Source organism: Parus major, chromosome 17, assembly GCF_001522545.3.
Source record: "Parus major isolate Abel chromosome 17, Parus_major1.1, whole genome shotgun sequence".
Taxonomy (NCBI): Eukaryota; Metazoa; Chordata; class Aves; order Passeriformes; family Paridae; genus Parus; species Parus major.
In genome coordinates, this window is record NC_031785.1 from 3,605,727 (window position 1) to 3,618,791 (window position 13,065).

A 13,065-nucleotide genomic window follows, 5' to 3' on the forward strand; every position below is an offset into this window, starting at 1 on the left:
TTCCCAAGGCAGGGAGGGAGGTCCTGGATCCAGCTCAGAGGATGAAGGAGCTGCCATCCCCTGGGAATGCTTTGGTTGAGCCCCTGTTGGTTGTTGGACATAGCTGAGATCAGGGACAAGGGAGGCTTTGCTATTCTTGTGGGTGTGTGGCTTTCTCTCATTCGTTTTACAACTGGCATTTACAGTTCCCACTAAAATCCTTTATCTTGGAAGCCTTTGGCACCGTAATTACACAAGAGTAGCAGAGAGCTCAGTGAGCCTTTGCTTCTAACCCTGTTTTCCTGTGAATTAACCCTGTTTCTCCTCCAGCTCTGCAGGAACAGAAAGTGCTGTCACTCCTTTAGCTGGCAAATAGAACAGACTAGAAACAAATTCTGTAATTCCAGGAAAATTTCCCTCCTGGGAATGTTCCCTCCCACCTCGCTGTCCCTACAGCCACAGAGCCCTTCCTTTGTCCATTGCTGCATCTTCTTTCCTTTAAATTAGGTGATCTCTTTCTGCACCATCACAAAAACTAATCTCAAATGAATTTATCTGAATTAATCTAATCTTGTGGGAACCAGCAGCAGCTCTGGCTCCCTGAAGGGACTGCTCACATCAGCCACCACTGCCTCAGCTCCTTGGGGTCCATGCTCTTCCCTCTCCCAGTGAAGATGCTTCCACTGGAAGTGGGAAAAACCTTGTTGGCTCAGGCACAGTGCTTAAAACCATGCTAAATACAGTGAAATTCGGATTCTGGGTGGATTGTATGGTCTTTAGCCCCACGGCACAAATGTGGCTCTGCTCCAATCCCTATTATAGGGTCTGAGAATCAGGATCACGCAAATTAAGAGTGAAATAAATCCCAAAGCCTGTTACTTGTCCTTAAATAAGTTTCATGGTGTGGAGAAAAATAAAAATCAATCTTGTGTGCTGTTCAGTGAAAAAAAAAAATAAATCACTCTTTCTGTCTTAATAATTTCTGGCTACAGGAACCTTGGCAGAGGAACCCTGTTTCCCATAGTACTGCAGATAGCTATCAGGATAGCTCTGTGGAGATGACAGAGTGTTTCTTCCAAGAAACAAGCAGCAAAACCAGGGTAAAAACTCGATCCTGAATGCAGTGTTTGGTTTGCAATGTGCCCAATGTGCAGCAGCTGTAGCTGCAGCCCTGATGTGACCATCCTCTGCCTGCCTTGTCCCCATCCCAGGGGCCAGCCCTGCAGGAAGGGCTCTGTGCTGATGGGATTTCTGCTGGGATTTTGATCCCTCTGTTGTCCCAAAGGATTGTGCACAGGGACAAAGAGCTCAGGAGAGATTTATTTAATTGGTTTTGGTTCCCATCCTTCCCTCCATCTTTTTGGAGGACTGTCAGCACTTCCAGGGAGAAGTTCCACTGTGCTCCATCCCTGGCTGTCCCTGAACAAGGAGCCTTTATTATCCATGCCTGGATTTTCCACTGCAGCCCTAATTCCATTACCCCATCCCACTCTGACTGGCACTCCCCAGCCAGCCTGGAGGATTCTGTAGCTGTGTGATTTTTGCACAGGGATGTTGTGCAAAGCTTCTCCTGTGCTTTGAAGCAAGAATTTTCATTCCCTTTCCGAGTTTTCTTTCCAAGTTTTCTTGAGCAAACTCAGCTCTCTGGAGGACAGCAAGACTTCTTGTTGCAGGTCCCAATAAACCAGGATTATAATTATTTTCTTAAAGCTTTTTTTTTCTGTTTCCCCTTAAGACTTTGCTGCCACAGCCACGACTGTTCCCTGCTGCCTGTGGCATCCTGGCATCCTCTGGGCTCCATCATCCTCCTCGTGCTCTGGGGGCTGGAAGTGAGCTCTGAGCAGAGGAGGGGGCATGTGTTTATTCATCTCCCTGAGATCTGTGTTTTTCCTGGAAGCAGACTTCTGCAGGCAAAGCAGGAGGTTCAGGAATATTGGCCCGTGCTGCCTGCCTGCATTTTTAATGTGTGCACAGCAAAGCCCAGCTGAGAGCAGGAACAGGTTTGCATGTTCAGAGGCCTTTATGGAGGCCCTAAATCTGAGTAAATCCTTTCTATATGAACTGAACCTCTGGATGACTCTCCTCAGAAGGCACCACAGTTGATAAAAGAGCATTAAAAGCATTTGCAGGTGGGCAGGAAGGCAAATCCTGGTTGTCAGAGGTTTTCTCTCACAGAAGCAGTGGTGATGCTTTGGCTGGGCCATGGAGGGAAGGACACAGGGATGAGTTTTCCCCCTCTTGGGGCCAAGGCAGGACCCCTTTGTGTCACCTGGAAGAAAAATCGACCAGTCCAGATCCAGTGGGAGTGGCTGTCAGGGCTGGGTTGCCCATGGGCACCCTGTGAAATGGCCATCTTGGCCATCCTGTCTCTGTGTTTTTTGAAACAGGTTGCCCAGAGAAGCTGTGGATGCTCCATCCCTGGAAGTGTTCCAGGCCAGGCTGGATGGGGCTCTGAGCCTGGTTTAGTGGAAGTTGGATTAGGGAGATTGGAATGAGATGATCCCTATGGTCCCTTCCAAACCATTCCAGGATTGTGATTTGTCCCATCTCCACAGTGCAGACAGAGAGGGGAGAGGAGAAAAGCTCAACCCTGGGATTAGCCCGGGTCAGAGCCACCTCCAGGCACATCCAAGGCAGCCAAACGAGCACCAGCAGTGAGGATTGATCCAGAGGAGAGTTCCCTGCAGCCCCTGCCTGCTGCCAGCCCTCATCCCCGCTCCCCTTTGCCCAGATGAAGCATCAGAGGGGCTCAGAATGAGGATTGCAGCATTGTCAGCCCTGGAGTTTCTGCACTTAACAGCTTGCCAGGAATATCAGGATGTGTGTGGGGGAAAGGAGGAGGGATGGGAAGGGAGAGGCAGAGCAGCAGTCCTGGCAGGAGGTGCCCAGGGGGCACAGGGGACTGGACCTGCAGCCCCTGCTCTGCAAAACTTGAGTGCCTGTGATCCCAGCGTGTGTCCCTGGCTGATCAGGAGATGCCTCAGTGATTCAGCCTGGAGTTCTGCCCAGGTTTCATGACTTTAACCCATTTCCCCACCTGACTGAAGCCCCACTGTGGTGTGGGCTGACCCTTCTGCTTGCAGTGGGGGTGACCCTGTAAGAAGGGTTTGGTGCAAACCCCTCTGCTTGCAGAAGATGTGGTGGCACAAGCTGGAGTTGATCAGGATCCTCCTCACTGTCCTGGAGGGAGATAGGGGAAGATCTTTCACAGAATCACTGGGTTGGAAGAGACCTCCAGGATCAGAGTCCAACCCATGCCCTGCCACCTCAACTAAACCATGGCACCATGACTGGAGTGCCACATCCAGTCTGTTTTTAAACACATCCAGGGATGGTGACTCCACTGCCTCCCCGGCCAGGCCATTCCAGTACTTTATTATCCATTCAGTGAAAAATATTTCACTATATCCAACCTATATTTCCCTTGGCACAGCCTGAGATTGTGTCCTCTCGTTCTGTCAGTGGCTGCCAGGTGAAAGGGGCCAACCCCACCTGTCTACAACCACCTTTCAGGGAGTGATAAGGTCACCTCTGAGTCTCCTTTTCTCCAGGCTGAACAACCCCAGCTCCCTCAGTCGCTCCTCACAGGTCTTGTGTTCCAAGCCCCTCACCAGCCTCGTTGCCCTCCTCTGGACCCACTTTTGTGGCCTTTGCAAGGGTTCTCCATCGTGCTGGAGGCTTCTTGCAGATCTGATTTGGTTTCTGATCCCCCCCTGCCCCTGGGGATGGGAGGCAGATCCAGCTGGGTGTGAAAATGGCAAGCAATTAAAGGTGTGCTAACAATTAAGTCCTCAAGTGTCTTGTGGTGAGGAGGTTGTTAGGGCACCTCTTCTCCTGAAGGTTGGTTTTACAAGGACTGTTTTATTCCCTGCCAGCGGCTCTCTGGAATTGCACTGTGCCCGTTATTCTTTTACTGCCGTTGTGTTTTTCCTTGTACACACTTTAAGGGCTGCTGTAAAATGGATGGAGAAGGCTGTGGGAGGATCCGTGTCTGGAAACAGCTCCAGCTGCTGTGTAGAGCTCTCCTGGAACTGGGACCAGTCTTGGAACTGGTCACCAGCACAAGCTCAGGGAAGCTCCAGACCTCACAAGCAGGAGGTCAGGTGGAGATTGTTTTGTGTGGAGATTTTGTGTGACACCACCAAACCTTCAGGAGTCACCATCAAGCTCCTCCATGCACTGATAAGCAGAATCCTTGGCTGAAAAGCAGCTCCTTTCCCACTTAAGAAAAAAAACAAAAACAAAAAACAAACGTTCTTAACACATTTATTTTGGCAAGTTTGTATCCTCACAGAGAGCCTGAAAAATATCCCTGACATGTTTTCCTGCAGGGCTGCTTGGTGGGCTGGGGGATGCTGAGGTCACCCCGTCAGCATCTGCTCACAAAGCAAAGGCAGCTCCTGTGTCCCTGCCCACCCTGGGGGACCTTCCCAGCGCCTCTGATTGTCTTCCCAAAATGCAGTTCTTGCCCCAAGGATGTTCCAAGGATGGAGAAGGGCTCCAGGTCCAGCTGGTCCAATAGAGGGGGACTGGGGGAAAGGGACACTGCCATGGGCTGTGGGATGCTCTGGGACAGCCCAGGTCTGCACCTCACTGGGGAAGGGATTCATTGTGACCCTCAGAATGGGCTGTTTGGAGCTGGTTTATGCTTCACAGTTGGGCCCCTCTTGGCTGGGATGTGCTGGTGGTGCTTTCCCTGCAGACAGCAGTGCTGGAATCAGGCAGAGAAAGGCAAAATTATGATCTTCATAATTATTTTATTTTTCTTGGCACACATTTCATGGGATGGCAGCTGCTCAGGTACAGCAGAAAAACTCAAGAGTGCTGAAAGGTCTTGTGCTGTTTTGCTGCAAGTTAAAAATAGGGATTTCAGGATTTGTGTTTTCCAGTGTGAGGCAGTGGATGTTGTTGGATGATGGGATGCATCCCAGATCTTTACTGGGACAATCATTCATTCCCTCATGGTTGGTTGTGCTGTTACCCCACAGGATTTGGGTCTTTTTTTTCCCTTTCTTTTCAATAAAGACATTTCTGGATTCCCTTTTTGATTTTACCCATCTGTTCTCATCAATGTGGAGCTGAAGTGAGGAGAAAATCATCCCTCTTTCTCGAGCGAGGCATTGGTACACGAGGAGCTTTTAAAAAGGCGATAATGTGTTGAAACATAAAATTATACGAGCTGTTATTTTCTTGTCTTCTCATCTCCAGAAATACTCAGTTCAGATTGGAGCTGAGCATAAAGCAGGGCCTGCAGCTCACCCTTGGGTGCTGTCTGAAAAATCGTCATCATCATCATCATCTCTGTGTTGCTGGTGATGTAACTCACTCTTTCCCTGCTGAATTTCCATCAGAATTCATCTTGTGAGAATTTCTGCAAGTTCCAGACCACAAATAAAAGCAAATTGTAATTTTTCAGAGGATGTGTCTAAAATTTGGCGCCACGTGAGGTGCTTCTTTCCAGAGATGAGTAATGTAACAGAAAAGTGTGATTTTAATTAAATTCAGCAGCTTTTGGTATACTCTGATGTGTCTTGTTCTGCACGGGGAGAATTGAGTCTATTCTGCTTTATATAAATTTATTTTGAGGGCATTAATAGTGTGGTTTTATCTCACAGCACTTGACCAAGATCATTGCTTGATGCTGCTCCTGTTTCAGGGATGGGAACCAGATCTTGGAGATGCTGGAATGAGGGCAGGGCTGGAGAGGCAGCTCTCACCTCTGTGCTGGTCCCTGGTCAGCTCACAGCCACCTCCTGGGGAATTCCTGCTGCTTTAATCTGCCTAATTCCATGAAGCCAGTGAGGGAAGTGTTTTCAGTGCTGTGTAAATGTCTTGGAAGAAGAAATTGTTTTCTTTGGGCAGCTCCAGGAGTGCTCAGGGTGGTGGGCCCAGGATTGCAGAACTGATGGCTGACAGGGGGCACAGTCACAGGAATGGGGTGATCCCCAGTGACTCATCCTCCTGGAGAAAAAGAGGACAAAAAAAGGAAAGGGGAAGGTTGGAACTACCAAAATGATGTCCTGGGAACAGCCAAAGTCTGAAATGTTGGGACTGAAGCAGCATTAAACCTCGGCAGTGGGACAGAAGGACTTTCCTGGAAGCACAGGAGCTGTGGGGCTGAAAACCTGCACACCTCGGAGAGATGTGAGATGGGAGGAGAAGATCTAATGACAGATTTCCGGGCAGCTGGCATTAGAGAAATAGAAAACTATGACAGAACCCCACTCCCAAACTCCCATGGAAACACAGCCTGAAGCCCAAAACGTGGGTGAAATCAGTGTCCTGTGGGTTTCCTTTGCATTGCCATGACTTTTCCTTCAAAACAGAGACGTCAGGGGGTCTGTACACCCAGCCAGGGGAGCTGGAAGCCCTGCAGGGTGTAATTTCAGACTGTAGGTTCCACACCACAGAAATATTTGTCTGCCAGGAGGGTTCAGCACAGCTCTGTCCATCCCAGCAGAGCTGCAGAAACTCCTCTGCACCAGCTTGAGGCTCTGGTCCTTCCCATTATGGGAGAAATCCCTCACAGAAGGGACGGCAGATGGGAGCAGCTCAGGTTTCCCGGGTGTCACACGCTCCACCTGCTTTTTTAAAACACTCAAGTGTTATCCCTGGTCTTAGGAAAACAGGGGGAGATTATCCTGCTGGTGCTGGGAGGGTGGAATCCCCCTCCAGAAAGGGATAAATCACCTCCTTTAGACTCCTGAGGGCGTTAGCACGAGGCTGGAAAACTTCCTTGCAGATCTCCCTGACAAAGCATCTCCACTGAGAGCAGCCTCAAGTGGGAACAGCTCCTTGGGATGGAGTGCCCTGAGTGGGACATTTCCTCCCTCTCTGCTTCTCACCAGGCTTGCTGTTCCCAGGACTGCTGTTTGACCCCAAGAAATCAGAGTGGAGACTGGAAAAACAGTAAATAAAGCGTGCTGGGTCCTCCTCGCTCTGTCCCATGTGGATTTGAGGCCAAGATGATGCTGTACAAAATGATCAGACTGAAGCTGCCTCATCCCTGCTCTCTGCAGAGGTGAAGAGCTGCCTTCAGTTGCTAGGACAAGGCAGCCCAGATGCTGAGATATGCTCATAAATAAATAAAGCTCCCTGTTTAGTGCTGTTAGAATTGCAGCCTACCTGGCTCTTCCCATTAAATAATTCAGAGGAAGGAGCAGCCAGGGAGCGCTGAGAGATTCCCTGTGCAGGGATGGATGGTGAGGATGTGGTGTGGGAGGGATCATGGGGCACCCTGAGAGCGAGGGGGGGTTTTTTTTCTTGCATGAGATGCCTGGTGAAGTATGAACTGATTGTCCCCGTGGGTGATGGGCTGTGGCAGTGGCTGGCTCTGCCTGTGTCCCGTTTGCAGGGAGCTCTGTGACATCCAGAAAGCCAAAATATTTTGTAAGATCAAGGGGGTGCTTTGCATCACATGTCAAGCAGCATCGTGCTGGAAGTCCTGCCCTCCAGAGGAGCAGCTCACTCTAAACTCCACAACAAATTGCTTGGTCTTTTCTTCCCTTTTCAGCTCTGAAACAAACACATCACATCGATCCCACTTCCCTTCCCTCCTTTGATCTCTGAAAGCGATGCTGTGGGGTGCTGTGGGGTTTGCTTGTGAAGGAATCTACTTTGGGAGCTTTATTATCTCTTAAGAGCCTGTTCAGCTCTGTTTGATGGCACTGGGGGCTTTTGCTTTTCATCTGGGGCTCACAGCAGCCCAGGCACGGCCCTCGAGGATGGATGGAGCAGCAGGTGGTTTTACATGGTGGCCAAGGAAAAGAAGCTGGTGCTTAGCTAAAGATATGAAATAAGAGACATTTTCAAATGAATTTTAATAAATCAGGATCTCTGCAGACCTGTTGGGTTTCAGTGGAGTCAAAATACTCGTTTACTGTTGGGTATTCCCAGCTATACTGAGCTCTTACACATGAAGTTGCAATGTGCCTGGAGGTCTTTAACACTTCTCCAGGGTTAAAACTTTTAGATCTTTTGACTGACAACATTTTTACCCATTTTAATAAAAAAAAATAAAAAAAAATTCTCAGAGAAAAAAGAAAAATAAAAGTTTTTTTTCTTTTCAATCAGAGATTGGTCCCAAACCAGTTTTTTTTGCTGTTGGGGAGCTCATGGCTGGGGAAGGTGCAGCACCTTCACCCACCTGGATGGAGATGCTGCTCCCTGCATGGCTGGGGCCAAGGGTGTGACTCATTCTCAGTGAAACCCCTGTGCTTGTGAGAAATTAAAACAACTGGGCTAAAAGATCTCCCAGTTGGCTTTTCTTTGTGCTGCCTTGATAGGGATCTGGTGGGGTGGGAGTGAGAGCAGAGCTCTCCACCACATCAAATCCGTGTCTGCATCTAGCTCAGGTGTGTTCAGTGACAAAAAAATAACCTAAATGGATCTATAAGGGAGCTTAAGTCAAAAGTAGGGAGACATTTCAAATAGTGGCTCTTGGTAGAGCTAAGTTAAATTGTGTTGTTACACTTAGAACTCCTGGGGAAGAGCAAAGGATGAACAAAGGAAAAAAAACAAGGCTTTGTCCCAAAAGCTGCCCTTCAGCTCCAGATTTTGGATGGTCCATTTAGTAACCCTCACCCTGGTGTGACTTCTCCCTCTAATTGCATTCTGAGTCCTTATTTAGCCATTAGCTGCTGCTGCAGGACACAGGTTATTAATTCCTCCCCTGCCCTGACTTTCACTCACTGGCAGTCAAGGTGAAGCTGGGAGGGCCAGGGGAGCTGCATCCCCATGAAACTGATTAGAAAATGTTTTTCTCCCTTTTCTGCCTCCTTTTCTTACTTGTTGGGTTGTGTCACAAGAGCCAATTACTCCTCAAGGCCAGATCTATGGCTGGAGATGTGCCCATGTGATTTTAATATTCTTTATGGCTCTTTTATTCCTTTCTCTCTGCTGTGGTGAGCGCTGGGGAAGGAAATATCCAAGATTAAGAACAGAAGATGCACGTAAAAGTAAGAGGTCGTGCCTTGTGGTGGATTTCTTTTTATTGTTGATGTAACAAGTGATGTTTAAAGTGTTTAAACCTCTGAGTTCTGCCTTCTTGCCAGAGCTTTGCATCCCTTGGCTTTCTCCCTCCCGTGTTGCCACTTTGCACATGGAGGTGTGTTGGAGTCAGAGGTACAGAAAATATTCCCTTATCTGTGCTGACAGGCTCTGATTCTCAAGAGAACACTGAGTTTAACTTAAAACCACGGGGAAAGCTCCTAGAACTAAGAGGAGAAACTGGGAATGCGAGTGTGTAAGTTAGAATTATATTAAATCACTCGATGGGAAAGAGTTTGGGGTTTAAGCTATATTAGTAAATAAGAGACAACATGGAGGATTTAGGGCATTGTCCTTTTCTCCTCCTTCTTCTTCTTCTGGGGTTTTTGGGTGATATTAAGGGGTTAGATGAAAGAATCCACATTGCAGGACACAGGTGTCAGGTTATGGGGTTATTAATGAAAATCAGTTACTTGGCATTTCATTATTGGATGGGTTGACACTTAAAAGACCTTGAAGAGATATTTCTCCAGCCATTTTGCACTTTGTTACCCTAGTGTACATAGTTCCTTGTACTCTGTAAATATATAATATAGATAAGGAAAAATAATCATCCTAAGCCCAAATACGCAAACAGCTTCTCTCTCATCAATCTTGGTCCTGGGGAAAAGAACTGAACCACCAGTGTTGCCCCAACAGATGTGGCTGGACACACCTGAGGTGCTCCTTGTTGCAAAGGCAAGGTTGAGATAGCTGGAATTGTGCTGCTCCATGGCTGGGGTCACCACAGCTCTTTCCCCTCCTGGACTCTGCCCAGGGTTTTAATTGAACTCGCTGCAGCTCTCAGCACTATTTCAAAATGTTTGGGCTAGAGCTGCTCACTGAAGGAAGGCTGAGGTGTAGCCTGGGAGAGAAAGCAAATTAATGCCAGTGAAAGGATCCAAAAATACCAAATTTGGGGGCTAAGCAGGCCACGTATTAAATCTTCCAGGAGAGGCAATCTATCATGGGCAGGGAGGGCGGGAGGGAAGAGGAAGAAATTGTTCTTGAGGGCAGTTAGAGGTTCACATGGAGCCAGCTTTGCAACTCCACAGCATCCCATCCCTGTGGAGCCCCACCTGCCTTCTCCAGGATGCCCAGGAGGGATGGGCAGAGCTGTCCTGCTGCCACCTCTCCATGTCCCTGGGCTGGGGCTGGGGCAGGGCTGGCTGTGCCCGTGGGGATGCCCAGCCCCAGCAGAGCCACAGCCCAGCCTGGCCCTGTGCCACCAATAATACGTGGGGTTTAATTAAAACAGTATTTTTCATCTCCCCCATAGATTATTTGGTTATTGCTTCAGAATGAGCCAAAGAATTCTTGTATTCCCCCCCGTCCCTTCCTCACTCCTTTAATCTGCTTTCACCCCTCCTTTCTTTCTGCCCTTTTGGTGTCCTTTGCCTCTTCTCCAGGGGTTTAACTTTTTTCAGCTGTCACAGGGTTGTTCAGATGAGGAGGCCTGGGGTTCATAAGGACTCATTCATTCCAGTGGGATTGCTGGGAGGTGCCAGTGGGAAGCAGTGCAGAGTGCCCAGCCCTGCCTGGCAGAGCAGGGAAGGAGCTCACAGGTAGAAAGGCTCCATCACTGCAGGAGGAGATGTTTTTCTATCCCAACAAATCCAGCACTAGGCTGGAATTCGGATTCCTGAGTTGTTTGTGCAGCACCAGCTCAGCAGGAAGGGCTCAGCCATGGGGGCTCTGAGGTGCTGTCAGATCATGCAGCTTCTCATGTTGGTGCCCAAGTGCTGCCCTGTGTGCTCAGCCAGCCTCCCCACCTGGATTCCTGTCTTGCCCTGCCAGCTCTGCCCTCGGGAAGCAGCAGAGGTGGTGTCATTCCAGAACAAAAATGGATTTACAGTGAATATCTTGTGCTGCTCAGCAGGGTGCTCAGGGCTGGGCTGAGTTCAGGGGCTCTGCTGTGAGGGGTGAGGCACCAACATAACCCTGTCATTCCTTTCCTTCCCAGGCCCTTCCCTTCAGAGGAGACCACGGAAAATGATGATGACGTGTACCGGAGCTTGGAGGAGCTGGCGGAGTGAGTGGCCTCACCTTCTCCTGGGAGGGGAAAAGCTGCCGTGGGTTTCCAGCAAAGGCAGATAAAGTTTGACAGCAGGGCTGGGAGAGCCAGGACGGCTGCTTTGATCCTTTGGCCAGGAGATTTTTGTGCTCTGACAAAAGTCCATCTTTTTCTCATGTAAAGCCCTGGGAGATGTCGCTTTTAATCAGGTTGAGTTGATGAGTGGCTGGATGGGGGGTGAAAGGGGCCAAGCACAGGGGATCCCCTCCTCCTCCTAAACCCCAAAATCCTGGGACATAATTCATCTTCTGAGGTGATCCAAGCTGGCTCTGAGCATGAGGTGCCCATTGTGAACAGAGCTGCTTCCCCCCATGGCATTTTTTGGGTGCTGGCACATGGAGCTGCATCCCCCATGTCTGATTTTGGACCACACCAGCAGGCCCTGGGGCAATCAGAGAATAGTTTGAGTTAAAAAGGACTTTAAAGACCATTTCATTCCACCCCTTTACAATGTGCAGGGACACTTTTGACTATCCCATGTTGTTCCAAGCCCATCCAAGCTGACCTTGGACACTTCCAGGGTTCTGGCAGCCACGTCCTGCCGTGACACCCACCCTGCTTGTCCGTGGTGGGATGTGGGGTGATGCTGCTGCTGTCTCTGTCTGTGTTTATCTGGTTTTTCTGCCTGTGGTGATGATGGAAAAGGCTTTTAAAATCAACCTTGAACTACAACACACACGGTGAAGTGCAGGCACTATTGGAATTCAATGGCAGCATTCCCATCAAGCCAGGGCTTTGCTTATGAAATGCAGTCTGCTACATGTAGAGGGATGGACTGCATGAGTGGGTATGTGGCTTTATGCAGTTAAATATTATTGTTCCACAACATAAATAATAAGACTCCTTAATCCAATGAGTTCCTTATGGCTTCAGTTATTACACAAGTAAATCATAAATTACCAGCAGAAGGAATGGAGTACCCTGGAATTCCCTGCTTGCTGTTGGCTCCCAGCAGCTGCAGCTTAATAAAATTTTAACTATCCTTTCAAGAATAGCATGTTTTGTGCCCCCTCTCCAAAAGTTCTCAAAATCCCTTTAGTATTGGGGTTTAAAATTCCTGTTTCTCACACACAGATGTGGTTTTAATTGGAAAGGGGTTTGTGTGGGGGCTCTCATGAGAGTGCTGGTGAGGATGGCAGTGTTGGCCTAGGCCATCAGAAAACCTGGAGGTTTATTTCAACTGATTTCCCTGTTCTGTCCCAGATATCCAACATTTAACTTTCCCTGTTTTCCCATTCTCTGCAAAAAATCCTCTTTTTTACACCTTATTTAGGACTCGTGAGGGAAAGGCATGTTGAAATCAGCAGGGATTGCACAAATTCCTCCAGCCAGGCCTGCCCTCCCAGTGCACGGAAACAAGGCCTACAAAATGGTGTCAGAATTCACCCATAGCTCTAAAAAGCCCCAAAACACCCTGGAGAACCCCTCAGCATCAGTCCTGCTGCTTCTGCTGCCCTTCCTTGCATGGAGCAGGGAATTCTGAGTGGAAATGTGCCAGTCCCAGTGGTGTGCCCCGGGCCCTGCTGCCGGGCACTGCCAGCCTGTGGCACTAATGAGAAAGCTCTTTCTTATCTCCTGCCCTCTCCAAACAGCTCAACAAGGGCAGCATTCACTGCTGGCAATGATTCAGTCCATCCAGCATCTCTGCCTTTAACACTGCTGATGATCCAGCAGCCTCAGCAAGATGTGGCTGCAGCCAAAATGCTTTTTTGGAGGCAAGGAAGTGATTTCCACAGCAAGCAAGGAGGGAAATGACCCAATGTGTGGAAGGAGCTGCTCCAGCCCTGCCTGTAAAACCAGCAGGGATTTGTCACCTCAAGGTGCCACTCTGCTGTCCCCACAGGCCTCAGAGGGACAAGGGTGGGTGTGGAGGGACAATCCTGGTGGGCTCTGTGCCACCAGTTCACCCTGGAAGGGAGGAATCCCTCAAAAGGAGCTTTCTTTGGGTATTGTGCTGTTGGAGAAAGAGCTCAGGATAAACACTG

At 49.0% G+C, this 13,065-nt stretch overlaps 1 protein-coding gene across 5 annotated transcripts in view; it reads left to right on the forward strand.

Moving 5' to 3' along the window:
- VAV2 (vav guanine nucleotide exchange factor 2) overlaps window positions 1-13,065 on the forward strand; it is a 121,857-nt gene that overhangs the window by 76,490 nt on the left and 32,302 nt on the right. For all 5 annotated transcript variants that reach the window (XM_015644634.3, XM_015644637.2, XM_033518347.1 and 2 more), the window contains exon 4: window positions 10,970-11,038. In XM_015644634.3, the coding sequence (XP_015500120.1) occupies window positions 10,970-11,038 (69 nt within the window). The remainder of the gene's footprint in view (window positions 1-10,969; window positions 11,039-13,065) is intronic.